Consider the following 21363-nt stretch of genomic DNA (forward strand, 5'->3'; position numbering starts at 1 on the left):
ACGGGCCTCAGTCACTGAGGGCTGCAGATTGGAGGAGGGGCTCCACATTGTGACGTTTTTAGGAGAGGTTTCTCAGAAAATAAGTTTTCTTCTTGCTTTTAAAAAATATCTAATTTACACAAAAATAGGTCACACATGGCTTTGACTTTCTGGTGCGCAACTTTTGACCACCCAAGCTGTCTTTATTCACAAACAGGAAAATGTTGCTTTAGATTCTTTGTCGCCTTTAAAATGAAGGAAAGATGGGGAGTTGATGCCCTCCAGTGTCTGAAAGCTGGAACTACACCTTTGTTCTTTTTGGCCATTTAGAAAAGAATATTTAAAGGGATAATTTGCAATTTTTTCATGGTTTTAAATCACTTTCTTGAGTCAGCATGTGCTTAATGAAAGGCCACCCAGCCCCGATCGCCCCTCTGTGGCCAGAATGTCGCATTTGCAACTTCACAGGTGCTGGTCGGTCTGCTGTGGAGGTAACTGACGCTGCTGCCTGGCTTCAGCACATTTCCTGCATGTTTTAGGTTTTAGATCATGAACCCAGCTGATTTGGATAATTTTGTGATGAATAACTCCTCTAGACACTTCGGAACGCTGGGAGACGTTTTGGCTCGTAGACGACGCACAGTGAGGAGACGGGGTCGCTTCTGCAAACGGACACTAGGGGGTGGTAAAAGCTAGCAAAACTGCTTAGGATCCCTTTCAGCCTCTTTATCCTAATGAAACTAAAAAACCTAAACTTTCTTTTTCCTGTCTTGTGAATATTAATTTTAAGGAGAAGGAATTGAATTTCTAGAGTTAGTTATTTAGTAGAAATATTTTCTCTAAGCTCGTGTCTTGAAAGAATATGGATTTAGCGCCCTCTTCTGGCAAGAAACGGAACAGCGCTCTTGTTTCCAACAGCATTTAGAAGGGAAGGGAAGATGGGGAGTTGCTGCCCTCCAGTGTCTAAAGCTGGTACTGCACCTTGGTTCTTTTTAGTTGTTTTAAAAAAGAATATTTTAGCCTTTTTATCTTAATGAAGCTTTAACAAATCTTTGTTTTAATCCTTTAAGGCAACGGTCTGCAGCCTGGTGCCCCAGGAAGTGCATGAGGTCGGTGCCCACAGGCTTTCTCTCTAAACAACGTAAGTCCAAGCAAAAAACATCTGCAGTCATCTTTTTAATTACAAATGCATTAATATAGGATTAAGAACTATAATATTCTTTAAAAACAATAAATTGTGTTTATTATACCTCTTCCAGTCCAAAGGTCAACCAGGTTGCCCTTCGGATGGCTCCAGTACTCATGAGAGTTAGGGTTAGCAGGGTCAGCAGCCCGGTAGATGCTGACAGGGATTATTTCAGGTGCATCGGAGGGAAGTCTTGAATGATTTCTGCAGTTTATAATATTGGATTGTGAATACGAGACTTTATTGGACCTCCGGATGTGAAGACCACTCTTGCTGGAGATGGACTATTCTGTTATTGATGTGATGCTTTGAACAGTAGTTTGAACATGAGTGGTTTAACGAAAGTGTTTTCTACAGTTATGGTCGAATCCTTCAATGCTTTCAATGATGTGTAATCTCCATCCGTCCATTTTCTTCACCTGCGTATCTCCGCCGGGTGGCGGGAGCCTGTCTCTGGTGTGTAGAGGGTTTATGAATTGTCTGGCTTGACGGCCGTGACCAAAGCTAGTTTTTGTCAGTTAAGGAGGATCGCCAAGGTTAAGCATCTCCTCTCAATCCATGACTTTGAGACGGTAATTCACGCGTTTATTACATCACGCCTTGACTATTGCAACTCATTGTACCAATCTCACCTCTCCCGTCTTCAAATGGTGGGAAATGCAGCAGCACGCCTATTGACGGGTTAGAGAAAGAGGGAGCACATCACCCCAATGTTAGCTTCGCTGCACTGGCTGCCTGTCAGTTTTAGGGTCCAGTACAAGGTTCTTTTATTGGCTTTTAAAGCTGCTCATGGCCTTGCTCCAGTAGAAGCTCCAGTGTTGTGGAATGCACTCCCAATCCAGATTAGGATGGGTTTTAAATCACTTTTACGGACTCGTCTGAACTCAGTAGCTTTTATGTCAGTTTTACATGTTTGTTTTTGTCATGTTTTTACTTTTCGATGAACTTTTATCTTATTTTTAGCATTTTAGGAAACTTCTGCTCGTTTTGGCTGACATTGGTCAGCTTGTGTGCTGTTATAAAGTGCTTTATAAATAAAGTTGACTTGACTCGACTGACCTGAATGCTTGTCTCGTCCGCGAGCGGCGGGCTCGGCCAATTACTCAACCTCACACCGGTCCGTTATTTTCTGTTGTCATCAAACTTGTAGTCGTTTTAAGGATGAAACATTCTGACTAGATGAATAGATGTACGGGCAGCTGCTGGAATAAGTTTGTTAAAAAGCAGGACCACGGAGAAAAGTGTTTCTAATTGTATTGAATTTTATTTTAGCAGCTTCGACAGATGAACACAGAACAAGCCTGGGAGGAGAGCACAGAGGTGAAATGAGTTCATGATCCTCCAATAAAACACAACGTCACGGTTTTCCTGCAGAATTTCAAGGAGGAAATGCTTCCTGCTCCTCTTTTTGGTGCAAAAGTTAAATTAAAAAAGGGAAATTTTCCAATAAACACTCAGCGGCATGCTGAGATTCAGATTAGGGCGTCAGAGTCAATAATAACAGACACAGAACAGTTTGTGTCGTTCTTTACTGGAAACAACATGAAGCACAAATCAAGATTAAAACGAGTTTCTATAAACGCGAAAGTCCCTCCTCCCAGTGACACCAATAAACCCAGTAAACCTGACTGGTGCAGAGGGGAGGGCGGGGCTATGCGTCTCTGAGGAAGAGGAGGATGAAGAGCGCTGAGGATGGCTGGATTCTGCCCTGCGGGGTTGCTTTTTCACTCGTCCTGTGAAGAGCAGCTCAATAGAAGAAATACACTGAAGAGAAAAGACAAAATCAATCAAATCAAACTCTTCAAAGCAGGATTAGGAGACAAAAAGATGATTTCGTGGGATTAAAATGTGCTGTTTAACAGGAGAATAAATACAGAGGATGTGATCCTAATCCTAATCTAAAATCGGAGTGTTTTTTCTTATTCAGGTGAAGAAATTATTTTTTATCTAGATATTTAAGATTCATAGGATGATGATGATGATGATGATGATGCTGATGATGCTGAAATCATGTAGAAAATACAGCCAGACGCCCCAGAGAATCTGGGTCTTATTTAAAAAGTAAAACTAATAGATGTGTGTGTGTGTTTTTATTTGTATTTATTTTTCCGTCATAACAATACATATAAAACACATGAAAAGGAAAGTAATGATCTAATAAAGATCATAATAATTATCACAAGCACAACTTCCTCTTATAAATCAAACAGTTTCTTTAGATATAGTTTATGAAGGAAAATGTGCAGACGGAAGTTAAACTTACCCATTAATTCATCACAAAAAATCAACAGTGTCATAAATATCAAAGGTAAATAAACATGTAAACAATACAGTTATTACATGCATCATCCTAATTTCAACAAAATCAATCAAGAGGTATAAACGTGTGGCGAAACTAATTTTGGTGTACTTGGTAATTACGTAAGGCGTTATTTTTAAGACTCTTTTTGAATATTTTCAACGAGCATGAATTTTTTAATCTATCCTCGAGGCTTTTCCATAAACTCACTCCTCTTACTGAGATACATCTTTTTTTATTGGTTCTAATGTTCTTTTTTTTTTATTCCAGTTCCTCTTAGACTATATCCTCCTTCCCTTTGTTCAAACATCCTTTGGAGATAAGGTGGAAGATGAGCCTGACATGCCATATGTAACAGAATGAAATGACTGTTTTCCACCAAAAGTCATTTTCCCCCTCTCCTCTGACACAGAACTAGTCTGCATGAGATGTGGCCTCAAGGTCTCATGCATTTGCTTCTAAACTGCTTCCTTTCCAGCTCAAGAGAAGAATGAAGAAAGGACTCTCTCCTTTTACTCAATCAAAGAACTCTATTTTAATAAAGCTAATCAAACAAAGTGTTAGTCAATAATAAGATGTGACCGACCTGTGAAATCAAAATATTAATTACTTTATTATAATCCTATAGAATGTAATAAGTAATATGACTAAATGTTCCACTAGGACTGATCTCACGTAGCGTTAAGACATGACACATTGCTTTACTGATCCAATCAGAATCTGCCGGATCTGACGGAGGCGTGGTTTAGGTGGTGTTTGGTAAATCTGTCATCTTTTCATTCGACCGTAAACCAAAACATCCGAAGTATAAAACTATGCCCACATCATCTTTAACGCTGGTTCAAAGCGTTCTAGAGAAGTCGTCGGAGTGGCCGATCCGTAACTTTCCTCTTCAGCCGAAAGAACCAACGACAAGCTGGATAAAATCTGTTGCTGTTCCCACTGCTGCAACGGTTCCTTTCAGAATAAAAGCTGAACCATCTCGACCCAGTTCTGGGTCTCGCTAGATGCCGATAAACTGTTGTGACCCGGAAGTATCTCAAGACTGGTCTGGTCGGCAACCGCTGCTTTTCCTAACGGCTTCAGTTCCAGAGAGGGTCCAGCTGGACCTCGACATTCCTGATCTAACGGGGACTTCCAAAAGGGTACGCAGACCGACAGAATGGCGTCGAATGTATTTATGAATCTCCAAACCAAAGCTTAGCGCGAAGACGTCACCTTCACTTCCCACCAGAACTAATCGTTTCTTCGGATTTGCTGGTTCTGAGCAACATTCCACACTACACCATTCTGTCTCATTCACCTTAGTTACACCATACATTTAGTGTTAGTTAGTCTAGTTTAATTTGTTTAGTAATAAATCTTTAAACTTTTAAACTTGACTCTCTTCTGCTGTCTGATTTAATACGAAGTTGTTACATAATCCCTGCAATAAAAAGTTCAAATCTTCTGGTTAAAATAACCCAACAGATCCATAAGGTTGATTTCATATTTACTATGGAATCTTATGTCTTATGGCTCATTAAATAACATGTAAATTAACTCAGTACACTGATATACTACAGCCAGTGTATGCAGGTCAATGATATCGTAAAACTTTAGAATTTTTAAATGGATAAAGATAGACTTTGTTGGTGCACAATAGTTAGCATGGGAAATTATTCAAACTACCTTTTTTGGAAGTAAATATATAGGATAAATATTTGCTCTGTAATTATTTCCCCATATTTCAACACCATAGCTCAGATATGGTAAAATAAATGAGTTACAGAGTACCTGAAGGGATTTAATATCTAAAACAAATCTCATTCTACTCATAAGTCCTATATTTTTTTATATTTTTAACTTCATATCATCTATATGAGGCTTTTATTTCTTTGTTTTTAATATATTCTGTAAAGGTGATTTTTCTTCTTACAAGCCTTTACTATGCCATATGTTATCCAGATCTTTTTATTTTAATTTTATTTTCAGTAATATACAGCTTTAATGGGCAGTGTTTATCATAGAGTTTGGTTACTTTGGATGAGAAGGCATCATACGCTAGGTCGGTGTCCTCAGTACAAAAAACTTCATCCCACGTCTGAGCAGAAAGATCTGCCTTGCTTGCAGCCAGGGCTTCAGGCTTTCCATGGCGAACCAATTTCTGTGTAATCGTTTCAGGATTTTGAGCATAATGTACTATTTGATGTGTGTGTGTGTGTGTGTGTGTGTTCATATTGTTGTTTGATTTGTGGTTTTGTAGATAAACACGGAAACAAGTTTAGAAAAAAGACAGAAAGATATTTCTTACTTACAGAAAATGACACCAACAAAAATAACGCCGATAATTCCCATCATGATCATCATCTGTGAGAAAAAAACAAGCAGTTTGATTAATAAGCAGAAAAATTGTTTTATCTATCTATCTATCTATCTATCTATCTATCTATCTATCTATCTATCTATCTATCTATCTATCTATCTATCTATCTATCTATCTATCTATCTATCTATCTATCTATCTATCTATCTATCTATCTATCTATCTATCTATCTATCTATCTATCTATCTATCTATCTATCTATCTATCTATCTATCTATCTATCTATCTATCTTTGTTATCTCTATTTTATATCTTTTTCATGATCATACACTATAGTATGATCTATTTTATAAATTTTCATGACACACTATAGTATGATGTATTTTATATATTTTCATGACACACTATAGTATGAAGTATTTTATAGATTTTCATGACACACTATAGTATGATGTATTTTATAAATTTTCATGACACACTATAGTATGATGTATATTACATATTTTCATGACATACACTATAGTATGAAGTATTTTATAGATTTTCATGACACACTATAGTATGATGTATTTTATATATTTTCATGACACAGTATAATATGAAGTATTTTATAGATTTTCATGACACACTATAGTATGATGTATTTTACAGATTTTCATGACACACTATAGCATGATGTATTTTATAAAATTTTCATGACACACTATAGTATGATGTATTTTATAGATTTTCATGACACACTATAGTATGATGTATTTTATACATTTTTCATGACACACTATAGCATGATGTATTTTATAAATTTTCATGACACACTATAGTATGATGTTTTTTATAAATTTTCATGACACACTATAGTATGATTTATTTTATAAATTTTTCATGACATACACTATAGTATGATTTATGTTACAGATTTTCATTAAACACTATAGTATGATGTATTTTATACTTTTTCATTACAAACTATAATATGATGTATTTCAAATGGTTTCATGACACAGTCTAGTATGATGTATTTTATACCTTTTCATGATCATACACTATAGTATGATCTATTTTATAAATTTTCATGACACACTATAGTATGATGTATTTTATATATTTTCATGACACACTATAGTATGAAGTATTTTATAGATTTTCATGACACACTATAGTATGATGTATTTTATAAATTTTCATGACACACTATAGTATGATGTATATTACATATTTTCATGACATACACTATAGTATGAAGTATTTTATAGATTTTCATGACACACTATAGTATGATGTATTTTATATATTTTCATGACACACTATAATATGAAGTATTTTATAGATTTTCATGACACACTATAGTATGATGTATTTTACAGATTTTCATGACACACTATAGCATGATGTATTTTATAAATTTTTCATGACACACTATAGTATGATGTATTTTATAGATTTTCATGACACACTATAGTATGATGTATTTTATACATTTTTCATGACACACTATAGCATGATGTATTTTATAAAATTTCATGACACACTATAGTATGATGTTTTTTATAAATTTTCATGACACACTATAGTATGATTTATTTTATAAATTTTTCATGACATACACTATAGTATGATTTATGTTACAGATTTTCATTAAACACTATAGTATGATGTATTTTATACTTTTTCATTACAAACTATAATATGATGTATTTCAAATGGTTTCATGACACAGTCTAGTATGATGTATTTTATACCTTTTCATGATCATACACTATAGTATGATCTATTTTATAAATTTTCATGACACACTATAGTATGATGTATTTTATATATTTTCATGACACACTATAGTATGAAGTATTTTATAGATTTTCATGACACACTATAGTATGATGTATTTTATAAATTTTCATGACACACTATAGTATGATGTATATTACATATTTTCATGACATACACTATAGTATGAAGTATTTTATAGATTTTCATGACACACTATAGCATGATGTATTTTATAAATTTTTCATGACACACTATAGTATGATGTATTTTATAGATTTTCATGACACACTATAGTATGATGTATTTTATAAATTTTCATGACACACTATAGTATGATGTTTTTTATAAATTTTCATGACACACTATAGTATGATGTATTTTATAAATTTTTCATGACATACACTATAGTATGATTTATGTTACAGATTTTCATTAAACACTATAGTATGATGTATTTTATACTTTTTCATTACAAACTATAATATGATGTATTTCAAATGGTTTCATGACACAGTCTAGTATGATGTATTTTATACCTTTTCATGATAATACACTATAGTATGATGTATTTTATAAATTTTCATGACACACTATAGTATGATGTATTTTATAGATTTTCATGACACACTATAGTATGATGTATTTTATAAATTTTCATGACACACTATAGTATGATGTATTTTACAGATTTTCATGACACACTATAGTATGATGTATTTTATAAATCTTTCATGACATACACTATAGTATGATGTATTATAGCTTTTCATGACACATAAGATGCATTTGACACTTTTCATGACAGAGTATGATCATTTAGAAACGTTTTCATGACACACTATAGCATGATGTATTTTATACATTTTTCATGACACACTATAGTATGATGTATTTTATAGATTTTCATGACACACTATAATATGATGAATTTTATACATTTTTCATGACACACTATATTATGATGTATTTTATAAATTTTCATGACACACTATAGTATGATGTTTTTTATAAATTTTCATGACACACTATAGTATGATGTATTTTATAAATTTTTCATGACATACACTATAGTATGATTTATGTTATGGATTTTCATTAAACACTATAGTATGATGTATTTTATACTTTTTCATTACAAACTATAATATGATGTATTTCAAATGGTTTCATGACAAAGTCTAATATGATGTATTTTATACCTTTTCATGATCATACACTATAGTATAAAGTATTTTATAAATTTTCATGACACACTATAGTATGATGTATTTTATATATTTTCATGACACACTATAGTATGAAGTATTTTATAGATTTTCATGACACTATAGTATGATATATTTTATAAATTTTCATGACACACTATAGTATGATGTATTTTATATATTTTCATGACACACTATAGTATGAAGTATTTTATAAATTTTCATGACACACTATAGTATGATGTGTTTTATATATTTTCATGACACACTATAGTATGAAGTATTTTATAAATTTTCATGACACACTATAGTATGATGTATTTTACAGATTTTCAAGACACACTGTAGTATGATGTATTTTATATATTTTCATGAAACACTACAGTTTGATCTATTTTATAAATTTTCATGACACACTATAGTATGATCTATTTTATAAATTTTCATGACACACTATAGTATGATGTATATTACATATTTTCATGACATACACTATAGTATGATGTATTTTATAGATTTTCATGACACACTATAGTATGATGTATTTTATATATTTTCATGACACACTATAATATGAAGTATTTTATAGATTTTCATGACACACTATAGTATGATGTATTTTATACATTTTCATGACACACTAAAATATGAAGTATTTTATAGATTTTCATGACACACTATAGTATGATATATTTTATAAATTTTCATGACACACTATAGTATGATGTATTTTATATATTTTCATGACACACTACAGTTTGATCTATTTTATAAATTTTCATGACACACTATAGTATGATCTATTTTATAAATTTTCATGACACACTATAGTATGATGTATATTACATATTTTCATGACATACACTATAGTATGATGTATTTTATAGATTTTCATGACACACTATAGTATGATGTATTTTATATATTTTCATGACACACTATAATATGAAGTATTTTATAGATTTTCATGACACACTATAGTATGATGTATTTTATAAATTTTCATGACACACTAAAATATGAAGTATTTTATAGATTTTCATGACACACTATAGTATGATATATTTTATAAATTTTCATGACACACTATAGTATGATGTATTTTATATATTTTCATGACACACTATAGTATGAAGTATTTTATAAATTTTCATGACACACTATAGTATGATGTGTTTTATATATTTTCATGACACACTATAGTATGAAGTATTTTATAAATTTTCATGACACACTATAGTATGATGTATTTTACAGATTTTCAAGACACACTATAGTATGATGTATTTTATATATTTTCATGAAACACTACAGTTTGATCTATTTTATAAATTTTCATGACACACTATAGTATGATCTATTTTATAAATTTTCATGACACACTATAGTATGATGTATATTACATATTTTCATGACATACACTATAGTATGATGTATTTTATAGATTTTCATGACACACTATAGTATGATATATTTAATAAATTTTCATGACACACTATAGTATGATGTATTTTACAGATTTTCATGACACACTATAGCATGATGTATTTTATAAATCTTTCATGACACACTATAGTATGATGTATTTTATACATTTTTCATGACACACTATAGTATGATGTATTTTATAAATTTTCATGACACACTATAGTATGATGTTTTTTTTTATAAATTTTCATGACACACTATAGTATGATGTATTTTATAAATCTTTCATGACACACTATAGTATGATGTATTTTATAGATTTTCATGACACACTATAGTATGATGTATTTTACAGATTTTCATGACAAACTATAGCATGATGTATTTTATAGATTTTCATGACACACTATAGTATGATGTATTTTTTACATTTTTCATGACACACTATAGTATGATGTATTTTATAAATTTTCATGACACATAAGATGCATTTGACACTTTTCATGACAGAGTATGATCATTTAGAAAGGTTTTCATGACACACTATAGCATGATGTATGTTATAAATTTTTCATGACACACTATAGTATGAAGTATTTGATAAATTTTCATGACACACTATAGTATGATGTATTTTACAGATTTTCATGACAAACTATAGCATGATGTATTTTATAAATTTTTCATGACACACTATAGTATGATGTATTTTATAGATTTTCATGACACACTATAGTATGATGTATTTTTTACATTTTTCATGACACACTATAGTATGATGTATTTTATAAATTTTCATGACACACTATAGTATGATGTTTTTTATAAATTTTCATGACACACTATAGTATGTTGTATTTTATAAAATTTTCATGACATACACTATAGTATGATTTATGTTATAGACTTTCATTAAACACTATAGTATGATGTATTTTATACTTTTTCATTACAAACTATGATATGATGTATTTCAAATGGTTTCATGACAAAGTCTAATATGATGTATTTTATACCTTTTCATGATCATACACTATAGTATGATGTATTTTATAAATTTTCATGACACACTATAGTATGATGTATTTTATAGATTTTCATGACACACTATAGTATGATGTATTTTATATATTTTCATGACACACTATAGTATGATGTATTTTATAAATTTTCATGACACACTATAGTATGAATTATTTTATAGAATTTCATGACACACTATAGTATGATGTATTTTATACATTTTCATGACACACTATAGTATGATGTATTTTATAGACTTTCATGACACACTATAGCATGATGTATTTTATAAATCTTTCATGACATACACTATAGTATGTTGTATTATAGCTTTTCATGACACATAAGATGCATTTGACACTTTTCATGACAGAGTATGATCATTTAGAAACGTTTTCATGACACACTATAGCATGATATATTTTATAAATTTTTCACGACACACTATAGTATGAAGTATTTTATAAATTTTCATGACACACTATAGTATGATGTTTTTTATAGATTTTCATGACACACTATAGTATGATGTAATTTATATATTTTCATGACACACTATAGTATGATGTATTTTATAAATTTTCATGACACACTATAGTATGATGTATTTTATAAATTTTCATGACACACCATAGTATGATGTATTTAAAATATTTTCATGACACACTATAGTATGAAGTATTTTATAAATTTTCATGACACACTATAGTATGATGTATTTTATATATTTTCATGACACACTATAGTATGAAGTATTTTATAGATTTTCATGACACACTATAGTATGATATATTTTATACATTTTCATGACACACTATAGTATGAAGTATTTTATAAATTTTCATGACACACTATAGTATGATGTGTTTTATATATTTTCATGACACACTATAGTATGAAGTATTTTATAAATTTTCATGACACATTATAGTATGATGTATTTTATATATTTTCATGACACACTATAGTATGATCTATTTTATAAATTTTCATGACACACTATAGTATGATGTGTTTTATATATTTTCATGACACACTATAGTATGAAGTATTTTATAGATTTTCATGACACACTATAGTATGATATATTTTATACATTTTCATGACACCATACTATAGTATGATATCATTTTTACATTTTTTGGACACTTACTAAAGTATGATATTATTTATACATTTTTAGGACACAGAATATAGTATGATATTATTTATACATTTTTAGGACACAAACCTTAGTATTATATTATTTATACATGTTTAGGACAAATACTATAGTATGAAATTATTTTTACATTTTTTAAGACAAATACTATAGTATGATATTATTTATACATTTTTAGGACACATACTATATTATGATATTATTTTTACATTTTTTGGACACATACTAAAGTATGATATTATTTATACATTTTTAGGACACATAATATAGTATGATATTATTTATACATTTTTAGGACACATACTATAGTATGATATTATTTATACATTTTTTCGACACATACCTTAGTATGATATTATTTATACATTTTTAGGACACATACCTTAGTATTTTATTATTTATACATTTTTAGGACAAATACTATACTATGCAATTATTTTTACATTTTTTAGGACACATACTATAGTATGATATTATTTATACATTTTTAGGACACATACTATAGTATGATATTATTTTTACATTTTTTGGACACATACTAAAGTATGATATTATTTATACATTTTTAGGACACATACCTTAGTATGATATTATTTATACATTTTTAGGACACATACTGTAGTATGACATTATTTATAAATTTTTAGGACACATACTATAGTATGCAATTATTTTTACATTTTTTAGGCCACATACTATAGTATGATATTATTTATAAATTTTTAGGACACATACCTTAGTATGATATTATTTATACATTTTTAGGACACATACTGTAGTATGATATTATTTATACATTTTTAGGACACATACTATAGTATGCAATTATTTTTACATTTTTAGGACACATACTATAGTATTAAATATTTTATACATTTTTAGGACACATACTATAGTATGATATCATTTTTACATTTTTTGGACACATACTAAAGTATGATATTATTTATACATTTTTAGGACACATAATATAGTATGATATTATTTATACATTTTTAGGACACAAACCTTAGTATTATATTATTTATACATGTTTAGGACAAATACTATAGTATGCAATTATTTTTACATTTTTTAAGACAAATACTATAGTTTGATATTATTTATAAATTTTGAGGACACATACTATAATATGATATTATTTTTACATTTTTTGGACACATACTAAAGTATGACATTATTTATACATTTTTAGGACACATACTATAGTATGATATTATTTTTACATTTTTTGGACACATACTAAAGTATGATATTATTTATACATTTTTAGGACACATACTATAGTATGATATTATTTATACATTTTTAGGACACATACCTTAGTATGATATTATTTATACATTTTTAAGACACATACCTTAGTATGATATTATTTATAAATTTTTAGGACACATAGTATAGTATGCAATTTTTTTAACATTTTTAGGACACATACTATAGTATGATATTATTTATACATTTTTAGGACACATACTATTGTATGATATTATTTTTACATTTTTTGGACACATACTAAAGTATGATATTATTTATACATTTTTAGGACACATACCTTAGTATGATATTATTTATACATTTTTAGGACACATACTGTAGTATGATATTATTTATGCATTTTTAGGACACATTCTATAGTATGCAATTATTTTTACATTTTTAGGACACATACTATAGTATTAAATAATTTATACATTTTTAGGACACATACTATAGTATGATATCATTTTTACATTTTTTGGACACATACTAAAGTATGATATTATTTATACATTTTTAGGACACAGAATATAGTATGATATTATTTATACATTTTTAGGACACAAACCTTAGTATTATATTATTTATACATGTTTAGGACAAATACTATAGTATGCAATTATTTTTACATTTTTTAAGACAAATACTATAGTATGATATTATTTATACATTTTTAGGACACATACTATAGTATGATATTATTTTTACATTTTTTTGACACATACTAAAGTATGATATTATTTATACATTTTTAGGACACATACTATAGTATGATATTATTTATACATTTTTAGGACACATACCTTAGTATGATATTATTTATACATTTTTAGGACACATACCTCAGTATTATATTATTTATACATTTTTAGGACAAATACTATAGTATTTAGAGGAGATCGTGCTTTTGCTGTTGCAGCCCCAAAACTGTGGAACGAACTTCCTTTAGAGATAAGACAGGCCAGTTCCTTATCTGCTTTTAAGGCACTCCTGAAAACACACCTCTTTACCCTGGCTTTTAATACCTTGTGAGATGTTGGTTTCTATTTTTTATTTTATTTTAGCTGTTTTAGGTGATTCAAATGCGGTTTTATCAAGTTTTATCAAGTTTTTATTTTTAATATAGGGCTAGTTTAATTTTATGTATCATGTGTTTTATTTATCTTTGCTGTTTTCTTTCTAGTCAATTGTTTTAATGTACTTTCTGTACAGCACTTTGTTCCTGTGCTGGGTCTTGTAAAGTGCTTTATAAATAAACTGGATTGGATTGGATATGCAATTATTTTTACATTTTTTAAGACAAATACTATAGTATGATATTATTTATACATTTTTAGGACACATACTATAGTATGATATTATTTTTACATTTTTTGGACACATACTAAAGTATGATATTATTTATACATTTTTAGGATACATAATATAGTATGATATTATTTATACATTTTTAGGACACATACTATAGTATGATATTATTTATACATTTTTTCGACACATACCTTAGTATGATATTATTTATACATTTTTAGGACACATACCTTAGTATTTTATTATTTATACATTTTTAGGACAAATACTATACTATGCAATTATTTTTACATTTTTTAGGACACATACTATAGTATGATATTATTTATACATTTTTAGGACACATACTATAGTATGATATTATTTTTACATTTTTTGGACACATACTAAAGTATGATATTATTTATACATTTTTAGGACACATACCTTAGTATGATATTATTTATACATTTTTAGGACACATACTGTAGTATGACATTATTTATAAATTTTTAGGACACATACTATAGTATGATATTATTTATACATTTTTAGGACACATACTGTAGTATGATATTATTTATACATTTTTAGGACACATACTATAGTATGCAATTATTTTTACATTTTTAGGACACATACTATAGTATTAAATATTTTATACATTTTTAGGACACATACTATAGTATGATATCATTTTTACATTTTTTGGACACATACTAAAATATGATATTATTTATACATTTTTAGGACACATAATATAGTATGATATTATTTATACATTTTTAGGACACAAACCTTAGTATTATATTATTTATACATGTTTAGGACAAATACTATAGTATGCAATTATTTTTACATTTTTTAAGACAAATACTATAGTTTGATATTATTTATAAATTTTGAGGACACATACTATAATATGATATTATTTTTACATTTTTTGGACACATACTAAAGTATGACATTATTTATACATTTTTAGGACACATACTATAGTATGATATTATTTTTACATTTTTTGGACACATACTAAAGTATGATATTATTTATACATTTTTAGGACACATACTATAGTATGATATTATTTATACATTTTTAGGACACATACCTTAGTATGATATTATTTATACATTTTTAGGACACATACCTTAGTATGATATTATTTATACATTTTTAGGACACATAGTATAGTATGCAATTTTTTTTAACATTTTTAGGACACATACTATAGTATGATATTATTTATACATTTTTAGGACACATACTATAGTATGATATTATTTTTACATTTTTTGGACACATACTAAAGTATGATATTATTTATACATTTTTAGGACACATACCTTAGTATGATATTATTTATACATTTTTAGGACACATACTGTAGTATGATATTATTTATGCATTTTTAGGACACATACTATAGTATGCAATTATTTTTACATTTTTAGGACACATACTATAGTATTAAATAATTTATACATTTTTAGGACACATACTATAGTATGATATCATTTTTACATTTTTTGGACACATACTAAAGTATGATATTATTTATAAATTTTTAGGACACAGAATATAGTATGATATTATTTATACATTTTTAGGACACAAACCTTAGTATTATATTATTTATACATGTTTAGGACAAATACTATAGTATGCAATTATTTTTACATTTTTTAAGACAAATACTATAGTATGATATTATTTATACATTTTTAGGACACATACTATAGTATGATATTATTTTTAAATTTTTTTGACACATACTAAAGTATGATATTATTTATACATTTTTAGGACACATACTATAGTATGATATTATTTATACATTTTTAGGACACATACCTTAGTATGATATTATTTATACATTTTTAGGACACATACCTCAGTATTATATTATTTATACATTTTTAGGACAAATACTATAGTATGCAATTATTTTTACATTTTTTAGGACACATACTGTAGTATGATATTATTTATACATTTTTAGGACACATACTAAAGTATGATATTATTTATACATTTTTAGGACACATACTGTAGTATGACATTATTTATAAATTTTTAGGACACATACTATAGTATGCAATTATTTTTACATTTTTTAGGCCACATACTATAGTATGATATTATTTATAAATTTTGAGGACACATACTATAGTATGATATTATTTTTACATTTTTTGGACACATACTAAAGTATGACATTATTTATAAATTTTTAGGACACATACTATAGTATGATATTATTTTTATATTTTTTTGGACACATACTAAAGTATGATATTATTTATACATTTTTAGGACACATACCTTAGTATGATATTATTTATACATTTTTAGGACACATACCTTAGTATGATATTATTTATGCATTTTAAGGACACATACTATAGTATGCAATTATTTTTACATTTTAAGGACACATACTATAGTATTAAATAATTTATACATTTTTAGGACACATACTATAGTATGATATCATTTTTACATTTTTTGGACACATACTAAAGTATGATATTATTTATACATTTTTAGGACACAGAATATAATATGATATTATTTATACATTTTTAGGACACAAACCTTAGTATTATATTATTTATACATGTTTAGGACAAATGCTAAAGTATGCAATTATTTTTACATTTTTTAAGACAAATACTATAGTATGATATTATTTATACATTTTTAGGACACATACTATAGTATGATATTATTTTTACATTTTTTGGACACATACTAAAGTATGATATTATTTATACATTTTTAGGACACATAATATAGTATGATATTATTTATACATTTTTAGGACACATACTATAGTATGATATTATTTATACATTTTTAGGACACATACCTTAGTATGATATTATTTATACATTTTTAGGACACATACCTTAGTATTATATTATTTATACATTTTGAGGACAAATACTATACTATGCAATTATTTTTACATTTTTTAGGACACATACTATAGTATGATATTATTTATAAATTTTTAGGACACATACTATAGTATGATATTATTTTTACATTTTTTGGACACATACTAAAGTATGATATTATTTATACATTTTTAGGACACTTACCTTAGTATGATATTATTTATACATTTTTAGGACACATACTGTAGTATGACATTATTTATAAATTTTTAGGACACATTCTATAGTATGCAATTATTTTTACATTTTTTAGGCCACATACTATAGTATGATATTATTTATAAATTTTGAGGACACATACTATAGTATGATATTATTTTTACATTTTTTTGGACACATACTAAAGTATGATATTATTTATACATTTTTAGGACACATACTATAGTATTATATTATTTATCCATTTTTAGGACACATACCTTAGTATGATATTATTTATACATTTTTAGGACACATACCTTAGTATGATATTATTTATACATTTTTAGGACACATAGTATAGTATGCAATTTTTTAAACATTTTTTAGGACACATACTATAGTATGATATTATTTATACATTTTTAGGACACATACCTTAGTATGATATTATTTATACATTTTTAGGACACATACTGTAGTATGATATTATTTATACATTTTTAGGACACATACTATAGTATGCAATTATTTTTACATTTTTAGGACACATACTATAGTATTAAATAATTTATACATTTTTAGGACACATACTATAGTATGATATCATTTTTACATTTTTTGGACACATACTAAATTATGATATTATTTATACATTTTTTGGACACATAATATAGTATGATATTATTTATACATTTTTAGGACACATACCTTAGTATGCTATTATTTATACATTTTTAGGACACAAACCTTAGTATTATATTATTTATACATGTTTAGGACAAATAATATAGTATGCAATTATTTTTACATTTTTTAAGACACATACTATAGTATGATATTATTTATACACTTTTAGGACACATACTATAGTATGATATTATTTTTACATTTTTGGACACATACCTTAGTATGATATTATTTATACATTTTTAGGACACATACTGTAGTATGACATTATTTATACATTTTTAGGACACATACTATAGTATGCAATTATTTTTACATTTTTTAGGACACATACTATAGTATGATATTATTTATAAATTTTGAGGACACAAACTATAGTATGATATTATTTTTACATTTTTTGGACACATACTAAAGTATGACATTATTTATACATTTTTAGGACACATACTATAGTATGATATTATTTTTACATTTTTTGGAAACATACTAAAGTATGATATTATTTTTACATTTTTTGGACACATACTAAAGTATGATATTATTTATACATTTTTAGGACACATACCTTAGTATGATATTATTTATACATTTTTAGGACACATACTGTAGTATGATATTATTTATACATTTTTAGGACACATACTATAGTATGCAATTCTTTTTACTTTTTTAGGACACATACTATAGTATTAAATAAATTATACATTTTTAGGACACATACTATAGTATGATATCATTTTTACATTTTTTGGACACATACTAAAGTATGATATTATTTATACATTTTTTTGACACATAATATAGTATGATATTATTTATACATTTTTAGGACACATACCTTAGTATGATATTATTTATACATTTTTAGGACACAAACCTTAGTATTATATTATTTATACATGTTTAGGACAAATACTATAGTATGCAATTATTTTTACATTTTTTAAGACACATACTATAGTATGATATTATTTATACATTTTTTGGACACATACTAAAGTATGATATTTATACATTTTTAGGACACATACCTTAGTATGATATTATTTATACATTTTTAGGACACATACTGTAGTATGACATTATTTATACATTTTTAGGACACATACTATAGTATGCAATTATTTTTACATTTTTTAGGAAACATACTATAGTATGATATTATTTATAAATTTTTAGGACACATACTATAGTATGATATTATTTATATATCTTTAGGACACATACCTTAGTATGATATTATTTATACATTTTTAGGACACATACCTTAGTATGATATTATTTATACATTTTTAGGACACATAGTATAGTATGCAATTTTTTTAACATTTTTTAGGACACATACTATAATATGATATTATTTATACATTTTTAGGACACATACTATAGTATGATATTATTTTTACATTTTTTGGACACATACTAAAGTATGATATTATTTATACATTTTTAGGACACATACCTTAGTATGATATTATTTATACATTTTTAGGACACATACTGTAGTATGATATTATTTATACATTTTTAGGACACATACTATAGTATGCAATTATTTTTACATTTTTTGGACACGTACTTAAGTATGATATTATTTATACATTTTTCGGACACATACCTTAGTATGATATTATTTATGCATTTTTAGGACACATACTATAGTATGCAATTATTTTTACATTTTTAGGACACATACTATAGTATTAAATAATTTATACATTTTTAGGACACATACTATAGTATGATATCATTTTTACATTTTTTGGACACATACTAAAGTATGATATTATTTATAAATTTTTAGGACACAGAATATAGTATGATATTATTTATACATTTTTAGGACACAAACCTTAGTATTATATTATTTATACATGTTTAGGACAAATACTATAGTATGCAATTATTTTTACATTTTTTAAGACAAATACTATAGTATGATATTATTTATACATTTTTAGGACACATACTATAGTATGATATTATTTTTAAATTTTTTTGACACATACTAAAGTATGATATTATTTATACATTTTTAGGACACATACTATAGTATGATATTATTTATACATTTTTAGGACACATACCTTAGTATGATATTATTTATACATTTTTAGGACACATACCTCAGTATTATATTATTTATACATTTTTAGGACAAATACTATAGTATGCAATTATTTTTACATTTTTTAGGACACATACTGTAGTATGATATTATTTATACATTTTTAGGACACATACTATAGTATGATATTATTTTTACATTTTTTGGACACATACTAAAGTATGATATTATTTATACATTTTTAGGACACATACTGTAGTATGACATTATTTATAAATTTTTAGGACACATACTATAGTATGCAATTATTTTTACATTTTTTAGGCCACATACTATAGTATGATATTATTTATAAATTTTGAGGACACATACTATAGTATGATATTATTTTTACATTTTTTGGACACATACTAAAGTATGACATTATTTATAAATTTTTAGGACACATACTATAGTATGATATTATTTTTACTTTTTTTTGGACACATACTAAAGTATGATATTATTTATACATTTTTAGGACACATACCTTAGTATGATATTATTTATACATTTTTAGGACACATACTGTAGTATGATATTATTTATGCATTTTA

The 21363-nt window shown here is 26.8% G+C and overlaps 1 protein-coding gene across 2 annotated transcripts in view; it reads right to left on the minus strand.

The window, feature by feature from the left end:
* Positions 1–2407: 2407 nt before the first annotated feature.
* vamp1a (vesicle associated membrane protein 1a) overlaps positions 2408–21363 on the minus strand; it is a 442186-nt gene continuing 423230 nt past the window's right edge. For both annotated transcript variants that reach the window (XM_054745307.2, XM_015974048.3), the window contains exons 4-5: positions 5762–5813; positions 2408–2929 (exon numbers count right to left, since the gene is read on the minus strand). In XM_054745307.2, the coding sequence (XP_054601282.1) occupies positions 5810–5813 (4 nt within the window). In that variant the 3' untranslated portion in view covers positions 2408–2929; positions 5762–5809. The remainder of the gene's footprint in view (positions 2930–5761; positions 5814–21363) is intronic.

The sequence above is a fragment of the Nothobranchius furzeri genome, chromosome 19 (assembly GCF_043380555.1).
Source record: "Nothobranchius furzeri strain GRZ-AD chromosome 19, NfurGRZ-RIMD1, whole genome shotgun sequence".
NCBI lineage: Eukaryota > Metazoa > Chordata > Actinopteri > Cyprinodontiformes > Nothobranchiidae > Nothobranchius > Nothobranchius furzeri.